Below are 24,915 nucleotides of genomic sequence, written 5' to 3'. Positions count from 1 at the left end.
TACAATCAAACATGGCACCTCAGAAATAAAATAGCCTCTACAGAAGCATCTTTGCTAGGCAAAAACATCATGTCACAGGCGCCTTATTTTTAAGATCCAAATTTCAAGTAAGTGATCACATCAGAATTAAAAGACAAGGGACAAATTTCGAAAAGGGATACACACCTATTTGGACCGAAGAAGTCTTCGTGGTCTATACCATTAAAGCACCAACTCTGTCAGCTACACGCTCAAAGATTTCTCGAAATGGTCCATCCTAGTGTCTTTCTGCAGAGAAGAATTACAAACAATCAAGCAAAATTGTTCATAGTCGAAAAGGTGATCTAAACCGAAGGTAGAAAATCTATCGTCAAATGGTTTGATTATGCATAGGAACTCGTCGATTCTGACACCATCTTTCACACCATTGGATTGTGCGTATCAGGTGTTTTGCCTATGCTTTTCTCAGATACTATATTACATTTCTTGAAGACCCATCACCTCAAATATCCGCTTGAACACATACTAACATTTCACGAATTTCACACGACCCACCAGCTGCTCTCGAGTCACCCTATTCAGCCAATAATAAAACTCACCTCGCTGAGGAGCCGCCACATTAAAACACTTCAGCTTATTTTTTAATGGGATTTGCTGATTATACCTCTATAATGGACGCTAATGACTACAACTGCGCCTCATCCACTCCTCGTTCTCATATTTGGCTTCACACTCCTCACGACAGATCATTTCATCAGAATAATTCAAATCCTTATTAGCATACGATAGACGCTAGTTCAAACGCTTCAGTATCTCATCAGAATCAGACTCATCGCAATCAGATATCGAAATAATGCTGCCAACATCATCACTAGAACCCAATCTATGCTTGCTACAACAAGCACATATCTAATACAACACCGATGCAGCAAAGAGTAAGCCAGAACCTCCATTTCACTAAGCTGGACTGGACCAGAACTACCATCTCACTATGCTGGAATGAACACTCCTGGTCCAGAACCCCCATTTCACCAAGATTGCAAGGACCAAGCACAAAATTGTGGTCCAGGAGCCCCCAGTCTTTTATACAACATATATTCATTCCTAACGTCCCTCAAAGTTGAATTAAATATAATGTTATGAATCTGCATTGTGTAATATTTTGCTCAGTTTTTATATTTATTAGTACCGTTATCAACATTGTATGCAATAGATTTTTAATTTGTATTCCATTTAACGCTACATATTAAATTAACGAATGACTTCTCTCATATTAACTCGATATACTATTTGGCCTCATATGTCATATATATATATGTATATATGTATGTATGTATGTATGTATGTATGTATGTATGTATGTATGTATGTATGTATGTATGTATGTATGTATGTATGTATTAGTCTGAGTTGAATTAATTTAAACATGCTACGGCAACTGTAATACCAAACAAGAATAAAAATCATAACAACATTGTATAATATTTCTAATAATCAAAACTGAATACAGTACACTCGTGAATATAAAGTATTTGTGATATTATTTAATATTTACAATTTATTTCTTTGTTGGCAATTTAGAACTAACATGGACCACAGGCGTGCTGTCCACCACATGCTGTGAAGGTCAAGACAAGTTGTTAGTGTGGAATTATTCTGTTGTATTAAACGATAGAATAAGACAACTCCAGTGGTACTACAACAAGTCTACGTTGATATGCTATAACTCAGAGTCCTATGGATTTCAAGTGACACCGTTGTACGAGGGAAGAGTTACAAAACACGAAAGATCAGGAATACTCTTAAAAAACGTGTCGTCCAAAGATACAGGAGAATATACTTTGTATCCAAAACTATCCGGGGAGAAATTTCGGAATGTGCAAACAGTTGTTTTAACAGTGTTTGGTTTGTATTATTCTGACTATATCTCCTTCTTCTTCTTCTTCATTATTGCATGAATATTGTCTATCATCCAGTGATTCATACAAAAAGAAAACCACTCTATATATATATATATATATATATATATATATATATATATATATATATATATATATATATATATATATATATATATATATATATATATAGATAGATACATACATACATACATACATACATACATACATACATACATACATACATACATATAATATGTGTGTGTATGTGTGCGTTTAATCGGTAGCAAATCTTGTTTCATTCAAACAGAAATTATGATACAGGTTTAAAATATATCATATAAAAGAAATAAAAGTAGGTGTCCAGGTATTTGAATATCTTAACTACATAACTGTAGAGGTGCAATTTACCATGAAAACTGAAAAACTTTCTCTTTTAGAGAAGGATATCACAGTGTGTATGACTTGCTTACAGTTTTATGACCATATTTACAGAAGCACCAGTACACAAGTGCAAGCCAACCATAATGAGTCATTCAAAAAGTCTCATTTCTTGTTCGACGAGCTCATGTGGTCGAAATGTATCACCAGAATGGAGACTTCCAGGAACGCAGGAACCTGTGGTATGTCTCCTCAGTAGTTCTAGAAAATAATTACACTGCACACCATTTTATTATTGCTGTTACTCTCTTTGAAAAGTGTTTTCTTTCAGCAAGATTGTATGTTTCCTTATCTCTGAAACTGTGTTGGTATATAATCCTCAGGAAACGTGAAGAAATTATGATCATACATTGCATTAGGAACATATATATATATATATATATATATATATATATATATATATATATATATATATATATATATATATATATATGCAAAAAGATATTTTGATTCTCAAGCAACTAGCTTGCTGTTGACAACGTTATGGTGAAATCGTAGAGGAGGCACAAACGAATTATGCCAAAATAGTTATTGTGTAAAATTGCAGTCGTTGTTGTGTGGGAAAAACATAATACCTACTATGATTTATGAAATGATTTCCATAGAATTAGGTAAGTAAGTGTTTATTGAGATTGAAACTAGATCTTTAGTTACAAAATAATAAATCTTGACTATGTCATCGAAAACAAATACAATTGTATACTTCTAAATGAACGAGTCCATTTATTTCGGTACGAATAATTACTTTTCTTGTATTATCGACTGAAGCGAAAATACGATCCATGATAGCAATATAGAAATGCTGTTAATGTACACATTTTTCTAGAACACATACCAGGACGGATTTAATACGACCGTACGACGCTTTCAACAAACTCTAGACTCACCCTCTAAATAAAGAAACAATAATAATCACTTTAGAGGTAGTTTTCAAGCGAAATATTGAATAAGAAATTATGCGCAAGTGCACAGTGATAAAGCAAATAATGATATGTTGGATTCTAAAAGTTACGTTATGTTCTAAATTTTGTCCCATATACCACCAACTGTATAGCTTAGGTACCAGTCGTTTGTACATTACCAGTCCATGATCTCATGTTTCTCAGTTTTTGGCCTATGATACCTCTTCTGTTTGCGTGGTGTTTGTTTTTTCTTGTACTCTTTTAATTTGTGTCGTGTCTAAGTATTTTTCCTCACCTTAAGTTGAACAGAGAGCTGCCTTCTGTCAGTGCAAGACTTTTAGCTAATGCCCTTCCAGTCAAAACTGCTTCTGTGATCAAGAACATTTTGCAGTTATGAGCAACACATTTTGATTCTACTGGCATATTTTGTCTCATATCCTGCATTAATTGGAATGTTTATTTCCTATCCAGTTAGAATAAGATTGTTCCTTCCATGGTAACATGTCCGTCAGCGATTATTTGCACTGTAAAGATCATCACCAACGGGTGAGTTCTTTTCGATGTTTGATGAGTAAGCAGAACGTCGGTTGTTAATTCGATGTAGAAATTGATATTAAATTGTTCCAAAATCTTTAAAGTCTGAATATACAGGTTAATACAAATTGGGTATTTGTCTGATTTTTTTATTTTCACATAATACTACTAAGTTCTACATAATATATTAATTACAAAGCGCATGATCGAGCATATTTCAGTCAGAAAATAATTGGAATAAGCATGGTTTATCAGTACTTCCGAAATGTATATGTTTGAAACTTATTAATATAGGATTCAGTGCAGACAGACTGAAATAAAGTAGTTTTAAATCATAAAGTCCAGTGAAGTATCGAATTTTATTTGATGTCATGCAGTCATATTGAGTATCATTCAGTAAACTGTTCAAGCTGTCGATTGTAAGAAGCGTAGAGTTACGGACCTAACTATGCAAAGTAGTACAACACACACTGATTTGGAAACTCTAGAATAACTAGTATTTACATAGATTTCATACATCTTGATTTATTTCTCGTCCAATTTTTTTCCAATACAAATCTGCTCATGCTTTTACATATGTGAATGTTCCATTTGCAACAGCTATATTGAATTCCTAATTATATTTTTCAATGTCGGAATGAATAGGGATCGTTCTGTTTTTGTCTTTCATAAATTCCATTTCTTCTTCCAGTTTCACTTTGTTTATAACCATAGGTGAGAAGCTTCTAAATAACAACAGGCTCTGCCATTGCGACTTGAATATTTATTAGAAGGTAAAAGGGAAAGGATTTATTATGAAACAACGAATTTAAGATGAATTTTCCTAAATAAATGGTTTGTTAAGAGTTTGTACTGAAATGATATGACAGTTTTGTTCACAGTGATGATGATGATACAAAGACAACGCAAAATCATGTTCCAGTTGATCACATTGTTGCTCGTACTAATGGTATTGCAGTGTAAAGTATAGCAGGACAATTTGATGCGGGACAACAGCCTATAACACACAATGAAATCAAGTTATGGAAACTATTGGAAAATTCTTATTATAAGACGTCCAGTGCATAATAATAAATTAACACAATATGAAACTGAAATAGGTGAACTGTATGTTGAAATTAAAAGACTTATCTTCAGATAAACATCAAATTATCTGAATATTATTTACCCAACAGACACAAAAAATGTGGGATCATTTAAAACAACAGAATCTTTAAAAATAGAACATGATGGAAAAATGTTAACACGGCTTTAAGAAGAAATTAGAAAGAAACAAACGTTCGTGAATAGCTACTATAGATAAACGATACCAATTATAATCGCACCCGTTGTTATGTCAATAGCAAATTTTGTAGAATGTTTTGATACTCCTATTGTTTATCTCTTATGACGTCTTGTTCAATATCTAGCCCTTCCGATTGCATCTATTCAACTACGATTAATCTCCCTGTTCAAACTACACCTACTACTGCAGGCAAATTATGTTTTCACATAAACAAATAAGGATATAAATCATAAAACACTGATTTGTTTAAGTTATGGAAAAGAGTATAAAGCTGGTGCATCGTTGTTTGTCATAGAATTAATGTCATCAGCTCAGAATGTTCTCCGATATTCAACCGATTTTTTCGATTGTTACATATACGTCTGTAAGCAGCCAGTACAACAGCAGGTGTAAGATCACCAAACCCTTGGAGTACAGTGTTATGTTTGTATGGCACATAAGCGATCTAGTATTTACATGTCTCCCTTTAGGGTTCTCGGCTCGTGATGTAGTGGAATTCTACAATTAATTATTGTGGATCTATTTTACAATCTTTTCCAGCACTGTTAATTGTGACTTGAATGCGTCTCAATCGTGTAGAGATATTTTACATTTAGCAGTTGTCGCATCTGGAAATAAACATATCATGTCTAGTGTGATCCGAGTACTTTTTAGTATATTTGCATTTACCTAATTTATTATAACAGCTAGAGTTTGCAATCTAATTTAGTTTCTGAAATATTTTATACAATACTATGGCGATTCATTTCATAAAGTCAACACTGTAAACATTTAGAGCGTCACTATTACAAAGGATTAATGGCTCCTATATGAAATAATTAGGCTTAGTATGGTAAGTTCTCATTTCGTTCAATATATCAATATTCACTGTAGCATTAAAGTGAATTGAAGTACAATGGAAACTATTGTACTTGCTATTTCTGATGAGGTATGTTTTTGTTTTTGCGTCTTAATTTTAGGTCCATTTATCATCGATCAAGATTACATTTGTACTAACTAAAACACCATCATGTTATTTACTTTTAACCTAGGCTATGCATATGAATTCGGTTTTTTTTATCAAAATACGTAGAACCAATATAAATTATTTTTCCACATTTATGCGTACTTATTTATTGAACTGTTGCTCTAACCCATGGATTTCATGGCAATACCAGCTTAATATAATGTTTTACTCTCTTTGCATCTCTAGTATTTAGTAATTCGTTTATTCTTTATCTCTATCAGTATTTCCCCGTTGCACTCAGCACATCTGCATTCTACGTAATTTCATCTATGTTACCTTGAGCACGTTGTTCCTTGAAAACACTTCGATTCAGAGACGACTATACTTCATCAACAATATTGACTGTATCATTTATTCTAGTAGTTTAATGTCAATTATTTCTGGATGGTAAATCAAAGATCAGCGAAAACTAAATATTGAACATCAATATATCTGTATAACTAGACACTGACAGTGATGTACTGGGGTTTATTTCCAGATTGAATAAATATTCTTCCTTTAATAACTGTTTTCGGATAAAGTGATAATGGTGTGTGATTAAATGGATCGTATATGTGCGGGCTTTGCTTTACTTCGTTCCTTTTTTTTTATCTGGCACAAACGATCTAAGACTCTTCGATGCGGTTGTAAAGTTCCTGAAAAATAATGATATTTAACTTAAAGTTTCCCTAGTAGATGAGCTAATCCATTAGATTAGCTTTGCCTAATCCTTTTCCGGAGTGACTCTCGCTCCGGATCATCTAATGCCAAACGATTGTCGTACATAAGAGAGCTACATTTTGAAGGTCCGTTGGAAAATAACCACTTTTGAGAATCATTACGTATGTTATTTGTCATCAATAAAACAACTATTATATGTTTGGCAGGTAAATTCGTGACATTATAGTATTTTGATTGAAACACAATGAGAAATCTGTAGAGCGTAAGAGATAAAAAGCCACTTTGCGTACATTGTTATTTACATTGCTCTTAGAGAATATGATGCATAAGGGCAAGAAGAAACAATTTATTTCTCCAGTACGAAAATGTATCCCTTCTGCTTGACTGGAAAAGGTGACAGCTTTGCATATTTTTATCCATGTGGAACGCTGGGTCATTAGTTTAAGGTGTGAGCTCAGAAATAGGACAAGTATAACAGCACACAATCGCATCAGTACGACTAAAAATTCATTTTTTATTCATTTACACAGTAACAATCATTCACCTTGTCCAATAATGATATGCATCCATCTTTATGGAAGAAAAATAGTTTATGGCTTTGTTAACATTATGCACGGTAAAGTTGGTTGAGTGGTGTGAACCGCTGCTATACCTTCTTTGAGATTTGTTTTTTAACTTTTACTAAATCTAATGATAACATCTTCATATTGTTCAATGTTATCCCTTTTCATTTCTTCTTTTATTTCAATTAATATATAACTAGGGCAAGATCTCGTTCGCTTTAGTGAGTTTACATGCGTAACATTTCAGTATTTAATTGTAATAATTTAGTGTGTATTCTCTCTTTCCCTATTTTCAATATAAATTAACATAATATGTGTGTATTTTCCCCATAGCTTTTTTATTACTCTCTTGTTGTAAGTTTTGTTGCCTTTTTGTTTGTTATATTTGTTTTGTTTTGTTTTTCGTTGTGTTATTGTATTTCTTAGAAATTAGTTATAATTAAAACGTTAGCTATCTTGTTCCTTAATTCTATTCATGCACTTTTCTTCTGTCGTCTTCGAGATATCGTTCCTGAAGACGTGGTCTGACGAAACCAAACCGTTTCCAGAGGACAGATGATCTTTGCTATAACATTCATTTCAAAGAAGGAATGCTTTTTCTGGTTCCCAAATGTTAAACGATCCATCATATCCTTTTCATTTCAAGAGTACATACGTTATGTCTGTTGATGTATGATTAATGTTACTATATCTATCAATTACCTTTGATACAATATAAGCTCATTTTGAGTGAACTACTTGCACATTCTAATCGTTATGTTAAACCTACCTCTAAGGGTGACGTTTTGTTTGAGTAAGTTGAAAAGAAGTCATTGTTATTTTCAACACACATTACCGTTATGAAAGTGTATCGTCACAAATGTTTGCTCCTTTCCCCGGAAGGCATCATGTATGTCATCCAGCTTGTTTGTTTTTACTTTCTCAGCTCAAATGTATTTTAGAAGACATTTATAACTGTCCAAATGTGTCTGCATTAATCCTTGTGCTTTTAGTATGCTTGCATATCTATAATTTATTTCTGTCACTAGTCATCCACGTTACTAACATACAATTTTTGTAGTCAAATCTTTTCCTCTTTTCGTTCTGAAATATGTGGATAGATTGACCAGTGAAAGGTTTTATTTTAATTAAGTGTATTTTATTTTGCTTTTGATGCGTTTTATTTGTTTCAACAAAGTTTCGCTTTAGTTTATGTAAGCATCTTTACTTTCAGGATTATATTAAAGGTACATCGAAATCTATTCTTTTCTCCGCTGTTTCAAAGGTTACAAACTGATCCAGACAATACGTTGCACTTTATACATCATCTTTTGTTCATTTGTTTCTCCGTTATCTTTATGTGTTTCCATACTGCAATGCATCAAATTGCACGACAAATATGTGTCTAAAATAGCATTGTGTTTTGAATACTACTTCGTAAATAAACAATGCACGCTCATGTAGCAGACGCTTTTGCTTTTGGTTAATTAGATTTGTTTGTGGATGAACAAAACAAGCTGTTTCGTCCATTTGAAAAAAGAGATAATAAAGTTAACGATGTGGACGAGTTCACTGAGTCACAAACGAAATTCTTAAAGAAGCACACGAATGAAAGTGATATTCGCAAAATTCACAGCAAACGTGAGACACGTAGTATCGAAAAGACCATTCTGATCATCTAAAGGGATTTTTAGAAGTGTTCTTAACTTTTCTCAATTACGATGGCTCAGACTATGACCAGTTCTCTGAAGGGTCTATGCAAATAGCTTAGAAAAGTGTAATGAGGGCTATCTATCAGATGCGTACCATTTTACGTCAGTCAAAATACTAAATTCGAGAAAACAATTAAACTGAAGGTATGGATAGACAAAAACGAGATTCAGAGCCATAAAGCCAAGATGACAAAGAATTCCTATAGGCGTCACACAGTAACGGCTCTGCAAATGTCCCGTTTAAATTTTTGATACAATGTTTTGTGCGTAGGCTTTGATAGAAACCATGCTACAGGACATGTACTTAGCTAGGGACCGTCCAACAAAAAGCATGCAAATGACAGAGCATAAACATGTATTCTTTAGATGGTAATAATAATGGCAATAAAATATGCTTACATTTTTGCATCTTAAATTTACTCAATATGTACTTTCTTAGTTTGTTCTGCAAATGCGAATTACGTGGCCCATGTTCCAATATTTCATACACACCGTAACCTTGTACCGTAATTTCGACTATATTTCCAACTGCAATCACTTTCTCTGTACTGAATTCAAACGAAACAAATGTGATATTCCATTGTGTCCTTTTACTTTTTCAGTTATACGAAATAATATATTTTGCACATTAACACTCCAAACAATCAATGACGGAAAAGAGGTTCGGTTGATTCAATGTCAGTCCACAGCTCAAATAACATGTACATCTTACAGAATTGACTCAGTTAATAAGTCCAGTTCATCACAACCAGTAAAGAAAAATTGAGTTGTGTCTACAGAAAAACAAAATTCTTTCATTCCAGACCAACTGAAATAGTTATCCAATGCGCATTTATTTAAAATATGACTCTAAATTTAAATTTTAATTAGACCAAAACAAGAACTTTTTAAGCACATGTCAAGCGCGCGACGTAGTTCAAAAGTCGTTCAGCGGTGCTATGTACGCGATAATATTGTTACTGTGTATTGATGATCGGCGGTTTTGTACTTATTTTGGAAAACGGCATTATTTCGATCACTTTGTTTCTTGTGGGATATTCTTTTTGTAATTAAGCTTTAGGTGGAAAAGCAAATGAGTACATAATTAAAGGTTACGGCATTAATTTTGGAAAATTTGAACTCGTTTTTTGGGGGACCAATACTGACCAACCCAATACCTTGCAGTGTTACGTGTTACTCAGAATATCTAGTTCATAGTTTCCCAAACAAATTCAGTAATCCATATATACACATATCTACATCTACGTAATTGATTTTCTCTTCATACAGCATTGTTTTTAACCTCTTACTTATCACATGTTGACCACTAAAAGTAACCTGTATATATATATTTGTTTTCAAACATTGCATGTTATTGCTTTACATATATGAATTCGAAAAATCGGTATATTTATTTTCTTCTATATTATTTGTTTGCACAACTAGGTTTTGCCACAGTTTTCTCTATACAGACCTATACACAAATTTATAATATATATTTATACTGATACTGGGTTGTGTGTGTGTGTGTGCGTGGAAATTTGTTTCCTGGTTTTTTATCTTGATTTCCTCTCTACAGATTATTGCATTTATCACGATATAACTACATGCCAATATTTATTTTGCACTAAACTCAAGTCACAATCAAATGAAGTATGTAATCCATCTGCTGAAGTGTACTTTATGTTATAGAATTATGAAAGGCCCAAGGACCCAAAAGTATTTGTATTTTATGGAATTATGAATGGCACGGGAAATCAAATATACTTTTATTTGACATAACTATGAGTGGGACATCGTTTTATTGATAAGTCATAGGTCCTCTAATATGGTCATATACGTATACGAGATCCAAATAATTTTAAAGTGGAAAATAATCTGACCTTCTTTATCAAAGAACTTGAAAAACTAGTAGCGTTCCTTGAGCAATAGTTGCTCTAATAAAATCAAGCTTCCTCCATGAAAGTAAACATGTCTTAATAGCATTTATCGCTTATACACAACTTCATTATTTTATCCATATAGTATATGAAACTAATGACTTCTTTACAGAGCAAAGAAAGCTACTTGTTACTGAATTCTTCGTGGAAAGGTAAACTTGTATTCTGCTGCCCATATGATCCAAGAACGGAGTGCCTTCATGTGAGAGATCTTGCGTTTTGTACACCATATCTCATTCCATCCAAAACTGAAGCTACCCCTGCTAATGAAGACATTCACAAAGAAGACAAACTTCAAATACATACAGAAAAAGGTACTGATCAGGGAATGTTTAATGACCAATAGCTGTTTAACATACAGTCATAACAATATTCTAAAATAAGCTGATTTAATATGTGAGTTATATATCCGAATGTTCGTTTCACTTTCGTTACTATGACATGACAGCATCAAAACTACAGTTAAAGCAATAGCTTCCACAACAATCAGTCCATATGTGTCTTCATATATTAACATGTGAACAGTTGCATGTAACGTCAGAATAGATATGTGCGGCTTATTGTTACATCAACATAAGTAGCAGCTCAACATTTTATTGGCGCCAGATTGTATTTCTGGCAAAACCAGTGCAGTTTTAAAACAATGTATTTATGACAGATCAAATTCTGTTTCGTAATGTAATAACTAGAATATTAAATCTGAGCATATTCCAAATACAATTTGCAATTTTTTTATGAATTTAACGTTTTTTTCCTCGCCAAGGCTCTAAAAGACGACAATCACTCTACTCGTTTCATATTTATGTGACTCACGTAAGATCCTTTAACCTCGTGTATTAACATTATGAATGATCACCAAACAAATGCAGGAGTACATTTGTTTTAAACTCTAAATTAAAAATTAACATACCTTTATACAACTAAGGTTATAAGTAATCCAAAAGTTTATATTTATATGCAACTATTTCTATACCAAAATTGAGCATATATAATCGTTAAACAAGTCCGCTTAAAATATCATGAAATTGGCTATAAAGAAATGTCATCCATTCATCTTATGTAATTAATGAACGAAAATATGCCCTACTGTCATTTGTTGTCCCTGAAATATCGATTGAAATAATATCTGAAATCCGAATCCTGTGATACAAGTGTAAACCGTTTTTGACTATCTCTCTTGACTGTCACTGCGTTGACTACAATTAGAAAAAAGTGTCTAAAGGTATTATATTCTGCAAGATTTATTTTGATCTGCACGTTAAATAACGATTTGGCAACAGCGAACATTTAAATATTATGTATCTATACTCTCAAGATGTCCTTATTTAAATAATAAAGTCAAGCTTATAGCTAGCCAAGAAAAACACCAAATGGTCTGAAACAGCTGCTTGGCTCGCGTGCAATAAGATATCGCACAATGGCTGCCTAATGCTTCGTAATTTGCTACCTACGTCCGTCAAAAAGTTCTTAAAAAGAAGAAAATTCAGTAACAAAAGGAACTGTACCTCATCTTCGTGGTGGGGGTTATACAATTTCATAATAATGAACTCTGTGACCTTTTAGATACAATTTAAAATTACTTAGCAGACAAAGAAAATAACTAAGCCTCTTGGCCCTTTCTCAAAAGGCATTAGAATCAATGCAAAAACAAAACAGGTGAACAAAAATTGACCAACTAAAGTGATCGTGAAAATAAAACATTTACTGTGATGCACGTGGAGCTATCAAACTGAGAAAGATTAATTGGCTGTGTTTGTTGCTCTAAGGCACAGTAACACTAGTAGGTTATTTAGTGCAGAGGCAATTGATGTAAAATATCCTGTCTAAGGACACACCACGGTAACTGACTCAGGCTGATCAGATGGAATGTTTTGAATCTGCATCCTTTCGGTGTTGAGCCCGGCACGCTACTAATTGAGCCACCCTGGCTGGAGAAACATTAATGTTGTTTGGTCCATCAATTTACTACGAACAGATTTTAAGATATGTTACAAATAACAGGATTGTTAAAATATTGACCTATAGCCTTGTGGATACATACTAAACATCGAATGCAATAAAGCTTCGAATGACATTATGTAAGTATAAAAGGTGTTATTCATTTGTTTTAAACAGCTTATAAGGTAGAAAGCAAAAAGGAAAACGTCACTGAAACCTACATTATTGAAATGTTACCTTATAGATGTTCCCCTCCAGTATGGTGCGTGCAACGCCTTTTAGTGATAGTAGATAGTTTAACCAGGTTTTGTCCATTTATTTCAAACTACTTTCTATTATAAAGTGGATATGGAAATGCAATGGAAATTTTCACGTAGTACACCATGACATTCACCTTAAAACTAGGACCCCCACCAAGATGTGGTATGTGACATGCTTATGATTACATTCTGGTATACCAAATTTTTTATAAAAATAGTTCCAACGTTTAATAATGGAAAAGAAAGAGCAAATTAAAACATAAAATAATGAGCCGTTACCCTGTCCATCAAAATAGATATCCCATGTGTACTACGTTTCATTCCTTAATCTCAAGGTTATAACGTTAGAGATCAGAATGGATCAAAAGATGGAAATAAGAAACATTTTGAGCATGTCATTGGTCGTCAAGATATAATACTGATGTGATACTTGGCATACCTTATAATAATGATCCATAATTTTACGACCTTACATCACTTAATCTCAAACAACAATGAAATATCGAGTGGAAATTGAGCCATGACCTCGACATTCAACACAGAAACATCAGTTCACTAGCTACAAATCTTCAAAAGATGATGTATAGGTATGTCAGTTTTAAGGCTTTTATTTTAAATGGCTCTGAAGTTATGAAGCGGAAGGCAAGGCGTTATAGAAAAAGTGAAATATTGTACTTGACCATGAAGACTTCATCCCCAATTTGGTCCTCGACACATATTATATTGATGATGCATAAGTATTCTAAGCGTCATTCGTACATCTCAAACTGCTTTACAGTTATATAGCGAAAGAGGAGTGTAATGGAAAATAAAAATATTGATCCGTGACCTTGACCTCGAAATATGACCCTAATGTTCAATGTGACACATTCATTCCTTAATTTCAGACCGTTTAATAGTTAAATAGCAGAAATATGGGTGTAACCGGTGGACATACGGGCATGAGAATATTAATTGTCTACTTTTCAAGTGTGAATAATTATTTTTTATTCAATGACCTAATGTTCACTTTAAAAGTAACATTTATAGCAACTGCTTTTACCGTAAAATAGTCCAATAGTCGATTTAAGCATGAAATATATATATATATATATATATATATATATATATATATATATATATATATATATATATATATATATATCCACTATATCAACTCTATTTTTATGAAGGTGTACTTTGTTAACCAATCATATTGTCTTTATCTCAAATTTGAAAGTAACTGAAATCTTTATACATATTATTGATAATATGTTTCAAAAAGTCTCAAATACACACCAAGGTAATATACATCTTTTCTGTATCTTACGTTACAAAATATGCGTCATTTGCTTTGGACTATGCCATCTTTGCTGTTCACTCCAGCAATCATCCTACGTGAAAACACTCTCATTCAAATTGTCTACATGTTTGTTACCGAAAATGTCGAATAAGTTTCAAAGATAGTTCAAACGATTCACAGGTAATGTTGTTCAAATCATCTAAGGGGCCCCGATTGGCCGAGTGGTCTAAAGCGCTCTCCGTTACGGATGACTGCCATATCACCTATGTCTGTAGGGGTTCGAGTCTAGGATTCAACCAATGTAGGTATGTGAGAAAGCTTGCCAGTAGCTTCTCGTGGGTCGATGGTTCTTCCCGGGGTTTTCCTTGGTTCTCCCTCCATCATTAATACTGGTTGCCATGCATAGATTATCGTATGCTGAAAAATGGCGTTAAGCCTCACAACAACAATAACAACAACAACAAATCAAATCATCAAAATATATTCTACATGAAAGGTTTATTGATACCAGCATTCTGACCGGCTGAAACTCTGTGAAATATGGAGTTTGATGCAATTACTTGAAGTCCAAGGTCACATGTCGAGATCATATGTAATATTTGGCATGGCGGTTATAATTCTGATATCGATAAAGATATTGGTTTGACATGTGTGGTTATTATATCAGCTTCACAGTGCTCACTTCAGTGTCCAATGTGAGCATTGTTATTTGTGTCAATGGGCTGTGAGTGCTTACTTCAGTGTCCAATGTGAGCATTGTTATTTGTGTCAATGGGCTGTGAGTGCTTACTTCAGTGTCCAGTGTGAGCATTGTTATTTGTGTCAATGGGCTGTGAGTGCTCACTTCAGTGTCCAATGTGAGCATTGTTATTTGTGTCAATGGGCTGTGAGTGCTCACTTCAGTGTCCAATGTGAGCATTGTTATTTGTGTCAATGGGCTGTGAAGATACTAATGAGGATAGTAATAAACATTAAACGTTGTACACCTTTACATCATGACTTGATATTTTCACTTGACACTGTAATAGACCTATCCTTAAAATCTGATCTCGTGTTAAGTTCCTCTTTTATAACCAATACAAAATGTAATTAAACATTTCAAGTTGTAACACATGGATTTAGGGTATAAGAGGTTGTAATATGTACACATCCTGTGTAAGTTTATTATAACATGGTTTTTTTTTCTATTAGCTTCTGCATTTACTCTATACCAGCACGAGAAGAATAGTACAAATCACTTGTGCAGGGGATCTCTGTTTGACCATTATTAGAAATGACGAGTCTTTCCTGCCAAATCATTAATATCAATATTCAGGAGAACATTGTGGGACTCCTCTGGTGCAAACGCTTTAAGTCTCTAAAGAACTGATATAAGGTTTATCATCTTCATTGTCCCATTTCATTCTAGGTATAGTATCTTTTATTGAAAAGCATTTGGTCATCCTGTCCGTCAACGAACAGTGCCTTCGAATAGGTTGCAATTCAGGACACGAAGCTATATGTCGAAACCCATCTGTACAATGCTGACTTGTTTTTGCAATTTCCGCCTTTTCACGCTGTTAAATTTAGCGACTCTTGACTTTGGTCAGAGTCGGCTTAGTCGAATATTGTTTTAACACCCGATAGTGGTACTGCCTCTGGTACCCCAGCTGGACCGACAAATGACTCCTTCCCAACAAAATTAACTTTGTAGATATCGACTTTGAAATTATCAGCAGCTGGTTGGACTCAACCAAGTACACACAGTCCCACAGTGCATATATAGTATCATCATAGCGATGAAAGAATTGAAGCAATTGCCTAAAAACAAGGATGTGAAGCTAAGAGAAACCCTGACGAACAGGGGTTGTATGCAGAACATATTCGTATACTGTAACCAGTAGTGTATGTTCACATCTTCCTCTTTACTGAATATAAACGCAACCATGTGATTGCGAGTTCCAGTGGATGTAGTTATAATCTTGTGGACAGTGCTGCATTCAATAAATCTTGCTTCCGCCCACGGTCATGTTCCCTTAGTTATTACAAGAGCTGTGGAGTCAGTAGTAGCAACAAAGCTTGTATTGTGAGGTTATATGTGCCTACTTCCTTTGCCAAATATTTCTGGCAATTCCCTTCTGTGCTGAAATAGATTCTAATTTTTCATTATGTATCAAGATATCTTCCGATCCTCATAATTTACTGTTTGGTCCCAAGATCTTCAGAAAGTTCGTTGACCTTCCTATCGATTTCAGCTCCATCAGTGAAAAAACGAGAGCTTGATAAACTGTATGCTTTGGGTAAGAGGGGCTTCATGTAGAACTATTTTAAAAATTGTTTTCAACATCCCCCTATAACCAACAGGATCTTAAATTATTAGCATCTTACCAAATATTTTTTTTTCTTTTTTCGTTTATATATTTTTTAGGTTTGAAAACGTTGAAGGTGGTTTTTCGCTGTTTGTGTTAGTGTGCAAACATGTATATTGATATTGGTTGTTACTTCACATTTCATATAAGTCTTATACAGTTCATTTTCCAAGCTCGATTTTGTTATTTCATAGCCGAAAATGACCGCCATGAGACTCTTTGAATGTCTATTATTATTTTCAGTTGAAATATTGTTTAGAGTAGTTCCATTCAAATATAGTGAACATAGCTCTAATATAACGTATTCAGTGTGTTTGGTTTGGAAGCATCAAAATCATGTACTTAGACACAAAGATTACGGCTTTGACACCCATCCCCGGACTCCCCTGTTCTGTCGTGATTAGCGTTTGAAGTTTTGCATGGCGGACATTGGGTAATATGTGTTGGAGACTTTTGTACAAATGACATGATAATATAAGGTGGACAGCAATGCATTTGATCTCATTATCTCTGCGTCATTTTAAGAAAGTATTTTGCCAATTAATTCTTCAAAAAGCTGCCTTTATTCACTTTTCCTGATCTACTCAGCTTATTAATTGTATTAAACATTAACTAACGAAACTAAAAAGTCTTTAAAGAATTGCTAGTTTTAGTGTTTTATGTTCTTTTGCGTTTGTAAAAATCAGAATACATGTTTTCATTCCTACAATAAAATTATATAACTGTTTAAAATTTAAAATACTATATTAAAAAGCCAGGAAATTCTCCACATGTATTCAGTTCATAATGCAGTGGTTATAATGGTTTGTACATTTTTTTATTTTCAGCTCCGAATGAAAGAGATGCAGTAAGTTTTAACCCGGTGTATACGCCGTGGATAATAGCCACTGTAATGCTACTTGTAATAATAACGATCGTCCTGGCTTTCCTCTTGGTATGGTCTTCTCGGACAAGATGCAAATCGGGTACGTTCGGTTCGCTACATTTTGTACAAAAATCTTGCATTTTTTAACATGTTAAGTTGCATTCCTATTCGAGTTGAGAGAATCTCTCAGCATATTAAATGTAAAAAAAACACATCCTGCCTTGATCGTCGAAATTCAAAAATTGACACATCTATATTTCTCAAATCGATTTGGTTGTGTCATAATGTTGGGTTAAATAGTATTGAACACTACTCAAGACTATTTAAAACTTTCACGTTCCGGACTTAGATAAAATATGAAAAAAATAAGCTTTCTCTTAGAATATGCTGCTTCCCATTCAAAATTAGAATTCCTCCAAATCTTACCAGTCACCTACTATTATACGCCGGGTTGTCCTCTCAAATGCGATCACATCTCTAATTCATTGAACATATATTTTCGATATGTTTTCAATGATAATTGGCATTTATTTCATAATTTTTGACCGCAATGTTGTTCGTGAAAAAATAATATTTCCCGTTGAATATCAATTGTTTTCATTCAATATTACTGTAGTATAGTTTAATTAAGCTTGGGACGGCATGATCATGTGCTAAGATATTTTTCAAGTGTTTACTATATTTTACCCTGCTGGATTGTATATATTATTCAAATAACTTTACAGTATTCATTATGGGAAATCTGATCGCATATTTAGTTTCTATTAGATTATAAACATTATAAACATTTTTTGAACGGAAAAGTTCAAAATAAAAAGTAACTTTCATCCAAAATAAAACTTCGTGTGACTTCGTGCCAATATTTTACCTATGATTTAAATCAAAAATAATTTAAACTCACACATCAATATTTGTTGAGGCATTGCGAGTTTCTTAGATTTTTATATGAAATTAGGAAACGATTCACTTAATATGCTACAAATTAATGTTGATTTGATCGAGGAAAACAACATTGAACGTTTTTTCAACTTTATCAATTTTGTATCTACGTAAGTACACCTGTCTCATATTACATACATACAAACATGCGAAGATAATGAAATTGTAATTGTTTCGTTCTAGTTAAAACCAAACCTAAAACTGCAAAGGATGGTCGCGTGGAACATGCACCACTTCAAATTGTGCGTGAGTCAACAGGTATATTACATTACTTAATGTACAGTTTGGTGCTCAACACACGATACAAATATGTACGATACCATGTAAGATTTGTCTTTTCTTAATCTAAAATAAGACTACTCGTTATTCTAGGCGACAGAAGATTGTTTTTGAAAATATATTGTCTATAAAAAGGATTGGAGAGCCCTCGCTCGTTATCTCGTAGTGGGCACAATATTACAAGAGGATAAATACGTTAAAAGCGCCCAAAATAATTTTTAAACAAACAATAAAGGTACAAACGAAATATAAAGACCACTGATGCGAAATTAAAACTTCATGTCTCTGGGTCTATTTTGCGTGAAGGTTTCTCCAGACAGTAATATATGACAACTGCACTATTCTTTTTAGTTCTGTGTATCATTTTGCATGTATTAAATTGTGTGGACGTCAATTATGGACTGAGAAAAATAAACAGTGAATCAATGAATATTTTGGAGGTTCATCTCATGTCCTTTATTTTCGATCCAGATCTATACAAAAGCAGAAATAATTATGTTTTATCTTTCTTCGTGAAGGGAATGTAGAATTTGTTAGTTTATACAAATGTATCAATAACTTGTAATATCCTATTTTCATTATACTTTGTTACAAATTTCATACTAGTTTCATTACTACATTTTAATGGAAAATATATCACATATTAGGTCATATTTCAGAGATTTTTAATACTATGCCGAAGCTACCTCTTGTTTACACGTTCTTACATTATTAGCACCTTCCTTAATTTAGTTCGCACCAAAACAACTTTGTCTAGCAGGTTTAAAATCGATACATCCGACAAGAATGGGTTCCACAGTCGGTGCTCTCTGATAGCCCACTCACTTTGGCCAAGCTTCACCCTTCAGGACATATCCACGTTAGTATTAATGCGAACGCAACTGTACTATTTGTTCAGTATGAAAGATGTCGCTCTGCAATGATTGGTTTGACGTAACGAAGCTGTTTTCTAGAGCTTTCGTTTTCTTCAAACTGGTTCCTTTGAAACAAATTCCAGTTTTAGAGCCTGGTCGATCTCTGTTTTCATAGAGCTGTTAATTTTTCTGTCAATATACCAGGAATACATTGACGAAAGATGGAATCATTATCAAATATTCCAGTTTCTCAAAGTTGTATTCTTTGTTCATATTCTTCTCATGTTCATCATTCATTGTTTAATTTCAGATAAGCATTCTTCCGGTTCCGGACAAAACCAAGCTATTCAGATTGTTAATAACATTAACATGGATTCGAGTATGTTAAGAGACATGTTTAATTCGTATACCGCTTTAAAGACAGAACTGGTGGCTTTACAAGAAGGTAATAGCGTTTGAAAGTCCTTATATCTTCAAGAAATTCTTTTTTTACTACAGCAAAGTTTTCAACTACTAGTTTTGGGGGTTAGATAAAATTAAATGATGCAGTTAAGATACCAACAGTGATTACAAAGGAAACTGTAGCATGGTTTGTATTAGACTCGTTATCCGTCTGATGAATATCTTTTAAATTAAGGCTGCCAAATGGTTTGCAATTTCAAAGTTTCGTCTACCGTCAGCTGTGGAACTGAAGAAGTAATGTTCTAAACTTCTTTCCAATCAACGCATGTTTACCTTTGGATTCCTAATTTCCAATAGACCATCATGATATTTAATTCGCTATTAAAAATGTCGGTGACAGCCAAAAGGTGTTTGACAGCTTTAACTTTACTTCCTTTTAGCGACGTGGAGCTTCTGTCAACAAAACAATTTAAACTATTATTTCACATTTTCTCGGTGTAGAACTTTCACGATTCGATGTATATGTTATGTTTTGTATCTAACTGTACATAAGCAAAGTAAATTGGGCACTTTGTTAGAAAACATAACAAATCGCATCATTTATTCATCAATAAATTAATTTGATAAGAATTCTTGGCAAGAAAAACCTTTATGTCTGAGCACTAGTTATAGCTCAGTGATATTAGAGGGATATCAATTTCTTTTTCCTGTTTAACAGTTTGCCATGAGAATTGGGTGATATGGACTATTTTGCTCTGCCCAAAACTTTGGAACATCTGATTGAACACCATGACCTTGTAGTCTCAGTGTCTATGACTAAGTGATAGCGAAATATCACAAGTGTCTTTTTCGGTCACCGAAAACCTTACAATAATAGATGTTGTAGGTTTCTGTCTTTAAACGAAATCTCTTAAGAGGAGAATCTACATGTTCGAATTGACCTAAGTCTCTATCTCTCTCCATCTCGTTCTTTCTCTCTCTCTCTCTCTCTCTCTCTCTCTCTCTCTCTCTCTCTCTCTGCACCGCTAATGTACTAAATATATTTCTGTATTCACATTACTAACTTTATGGGAATGTTGAAACCAGTCTAGAAACTAGAAATAGATGAACATAGAATATATACAGGCTTGGAGGGCTATAATTGGCTGATAAGGACAAGGAACATTTTAGCACAATGAGTCCTTCGAGAGCGTATCTTCTTTATAGTTGACACAATTATAACAATTTTGATTGGCGCAATTTCAGCCATTTTACAGGCTTGAAACTGTCATAACTGATTTATGTTCGTGTAGAATTAAAAACTCGTATTTCAAACACATGCAGATCAAACTAGGTTACGGTTGATATTCATTTCTCTACCCAGAAGCTTGCATCAAGCATTGGTCAATACTGATCGATATATGTTTAATTCTGGGCTTCTTAAAAATTTAAAATTCCTGATTTTGTATTATTCATATTTTTTCATTAGTTTACTATGAGGGTTGAATGAATAAAATGTCCTATAGAACGTATGTACTTACAGTGGTCTCCATATGTATGTAAATTTAAATTACCACAGACATAATTCAGATGATATTTATGGAGAGCAAGCAAAAAAAAAATATGTTTTCTCTATCTCTTAAAAAAGTTATGTGGGAAATTAAACACACGTTTAAGTACGATATTTGTTGTTTTGAAAGTTAGGGGAGACTGTGTCGAAATTACTCTATTGTATTGAGTGCTGTGCACATTTATTAATTTAAGTCACAAAATATATTAATTGTAGGCAGTTTGCCATTTATACAGTAACTATGGTCACAAAATTGATATTTCCTGGTTACGTTTATTAACACTTTGATCACTTAAGTTTTTACCACCATTGGTAAGTCTTATGGCCGCTTATTATTTTAGTGGGAGAAACGCACATTCAGTTAATATTTCGGAACTTCATATTTTATACATTACCTAATGCCAACCTAATTTAATTTATGGTTATATTTTCTCTGGATGAATTTTAAGTTATTTTAGAAAGTTAAATCTCCTTTTCTAAAGTAATGAAATCATATATAGATGGTCCAATTTGCTTTGTACTCATGTAATACATCATATGACACGGATGACAACCTATCTCAACACATTAAATTGAACAGAGACAAATTCTGATAACAAACAAAGCAACTTTAAATTATAGAGATTTGTGTTAATTTAAGTTCATTCTGGTTTTCTTAAATGAAGATCAAAAATATGTTGGCATACATTGGGTTCCAATTTAATTTAAGATACACTAATGTACTATTTGACAGATATATGTGCTCTGTTTACCTTTGTACTCTGCATCTGTACAAAGGTCTGTCAAGCAAATCAAGACTCATTATACGGAATCATGGGTTCCAGTTTAGAATTGGATATGTATACAGTCGAGGCAACTCTGTTAGTAACTGCATCAAAATATAGACAATGTTCTATTGATGTAATTTCAGTCCATTTACAGACTTGAATTTGGAACAATTGAAATATATATATATATGACCTGAATAATTTTTGCGGAGATGAAATAATGCCGCATTGTAACAATTGGATTTAAACAGGGCAATTTCACAAGTCTGGATGTTTACAGTGGGAAGTTTTGTCGAAAGCGAGACACGCAGCGTATCGTTTTCATCGTTTTTATAGTTTTCTCTTTGATAAACCATTCATACGATATAAGCGTGATTTGCATATCTTAATACACAAGTATAGCAATTTGGTTGTATGTGCTCTATAGGAAAATATATCCTCAGTAGAACCTGCTTGTCGTAAATTTGAGCAGATACATTTTTCATTAACAAATATCATTATGGTCCAAAAAGTGGAACCTTATGACTGTTCTGCTTAAGATCTAGGGATGAACATATTTACAATTCTTATAGTGATATCTTGTATAACAATATTGTATATTTCCTTATTTTGTCCAATAGGTACATCAACCAGAACAAATGAAGACCACTAAATATTGTTGTATGATCACTTTTTGTTAGGTGCTATATCTTGCTGATGTAACTTGTCAATTTATTTATATTTGTCCTGTTGCTGAATAATTTTCATTCAATTTTCTCAACTGTTTGGATATATTAGGGTTGGGCGTATCTATCCCTCGAGGACAATGAATCATTCGGTGAATAATCATGTTCTTTCGGTAATTGATTAAATATTTAATTGCGGATAGTACTGATATCAAAAGGGACGGATTGACCTTCCGATCATTCGTCTTGAAATTGTTAAGTCTGTGAAGAAGGAAGAGTGGCTTCCAAGATCTAATCCAGTTTTCTACGGCAATTACTTTACAAGAACAATTGTAATATAAACAATTACCTTACGTAATCTTCTAAAGGATGAAGTGCAAATGATAACTATTGCATGTAACAAAATTTTATGACGTTGTGTGTTGTTTTGAGAAACGCAACAATTTGTTATAACAAGTCTGGGCTACTTCCGTTTGTCAAACTCGTGATGTAATGAGCATTGAAATTCAGTTAGCTTAAGATATATAATGCGAACCAAACTACCTCTCGTTGAATGTATTAGGAAGTTTCAGTGGAAACATTGAATCTGTTGTGTGGAAAACGTTGTGAAAATTGTCATTTCAGAAGGGACCCAAAGCAAAATAAAATTTCTCAAGATCTTCGAAAGGTTGTTTGCTGAAGGATTAAAGGAATATCTCGGTTTGCTATGAAAGTAAAATCGTATTTCAGCTTGCAGGCAATTAATTTCGTATTAGCCATGGAGACCATCTGCTCACATACTGTATTGAAAAGAATGTTTATCACTGATTAACTGACAAATGAACTACATTAAAAACAAAACAATTAATGTACTTTCAATAAGAAACTAGCGTAAGATAAATTGTACAAGTCTTTAGGCTTAAAACAAACATCGGTTTTAATTTTGTTGGGGCCGCAGAACACGTGCCACTAGATGCAAACGGGGAAATCTCACTTTGATATGTTATGTTAGTGCTTATTTCTTTCAGGACTATAACATTAAAATAAAATGTTCATATGTCGTCATGCAGCATCAATGCAACAGTTAATATGAATACATGTAAGCCTTTTAGTATCTCATTTACGACATTTTGTAATGGTGAGATTTCAACTGCTATCTATAAGATACATACTATTTTATAAATGAGAGACAATAGTTGTTTAGAGTTGTCAATATCGCCCTTTGCAAAACTCAGTCGCTGCTCAACCCACTTCGTATTAGTGATAATTTCATTGATTTTTCTGAAATATGTTACGAATATTGTATGATCTCAAAGCTGCCAACCGAAGGTACTTGCTGTGTAGTTAACCATCTGGTGCAAAACATTATGTTGATATACAACATGCATTCAAAACACGCGCTACCTTTATTGAAAATAAGGATTCGTATTTTCATACATACCTATGACTTCAAACAATCCAAATAAAAGCTTCCAGGATGTGGAGTCAATATCTTCCATTAACTGGCACAAAATAGTCGTGAATCGTTTTAAAAGCAAGTTTTCGCAACATAATACTTGTAAAGGATTAATCAACATAGAGCAACCTAACTAGAATAACTAATTTCGTGAAAATATATTGGATTAATCAATTGCAGATATACACAATGTATACCAAGTTTAAAGATTTTGTTCAAAAGGCATACACTTTCAACTGAACAAAAAGTTTGATTTTGCTTTATTTTGTTTTACTTTATAACTCATAAACGTGCAGTCTTAAAGGTCTGTCAAGATCTGTTTTAGACATTCAGAGAAACCATTTTGTAAGAAATTTGTAAATCAACGTCTACGTTTCAACATGTCATTGTAACTTTTATGCATGTATAGCCTTTGTGTATTATCAATTTCATCATACTTACGACTTTCCTATCT

General features: G+C 33.3%; 1 protein-coding gene across 1 annotated transcript in view; it reads left to right on the top strand.

Annotated features, from left to right (window-relative positions):
* The window catches only part of LOC149770150 (uncharacterized), a 39,006-nt gene that overhangs the window by 8,719 nt on the left and 5,372 nt on the right, over positions 1-24,915 (top strand). Inside the window, exons 2-7 of the mRNA XM_089949333.1 lie at positions 1,561-1,884; positions 2,373-2,500; positions 10,991-11,192; positions 17,534-17,671; positions 18,694-18,768; positions 19,954-20,088. Of these exons, the coding sequence (XP_089805459.1) occupies positions 1,561-1,884; positions 2,373-2,500; positions 10,991-11,192; positions 17,534-17,671; positions 18,694-18,768; positions 19,954-20,088 (1,002 nt within the window). The remainder of the gene's footprint in view (positions 1-1,560; positions 1,885-2,372; positions 2,501-10,990; positions 11,193-17,533; positions 17,672-18,693; positions 18,769-19,953; positions 20,089-24,915) is intronic.

The sequence above is a fragment of the Sinohyriopsis cumingii genome, unplaced genomic scaffold (genome assembly GCF_028554795.1).
Source record: "Sinohyriopsis cumingii isolate HCF-2022 unplaced genomic scaffold, ASM2855479v2 utg002626l, whole genome shotgun sequence".
In the NCBI taxonomy this organism is placed as follows: domain Eukaryota; kingdom Metazoa; phylum Mollusca; class Bivalvia; order Unionida; family Unionidae; genus Sinohyriopsis; species Sinohyriopsis cumingii.
This window is presented reverse-complemented; position numbering and strand designations above follow the sequence as displayed.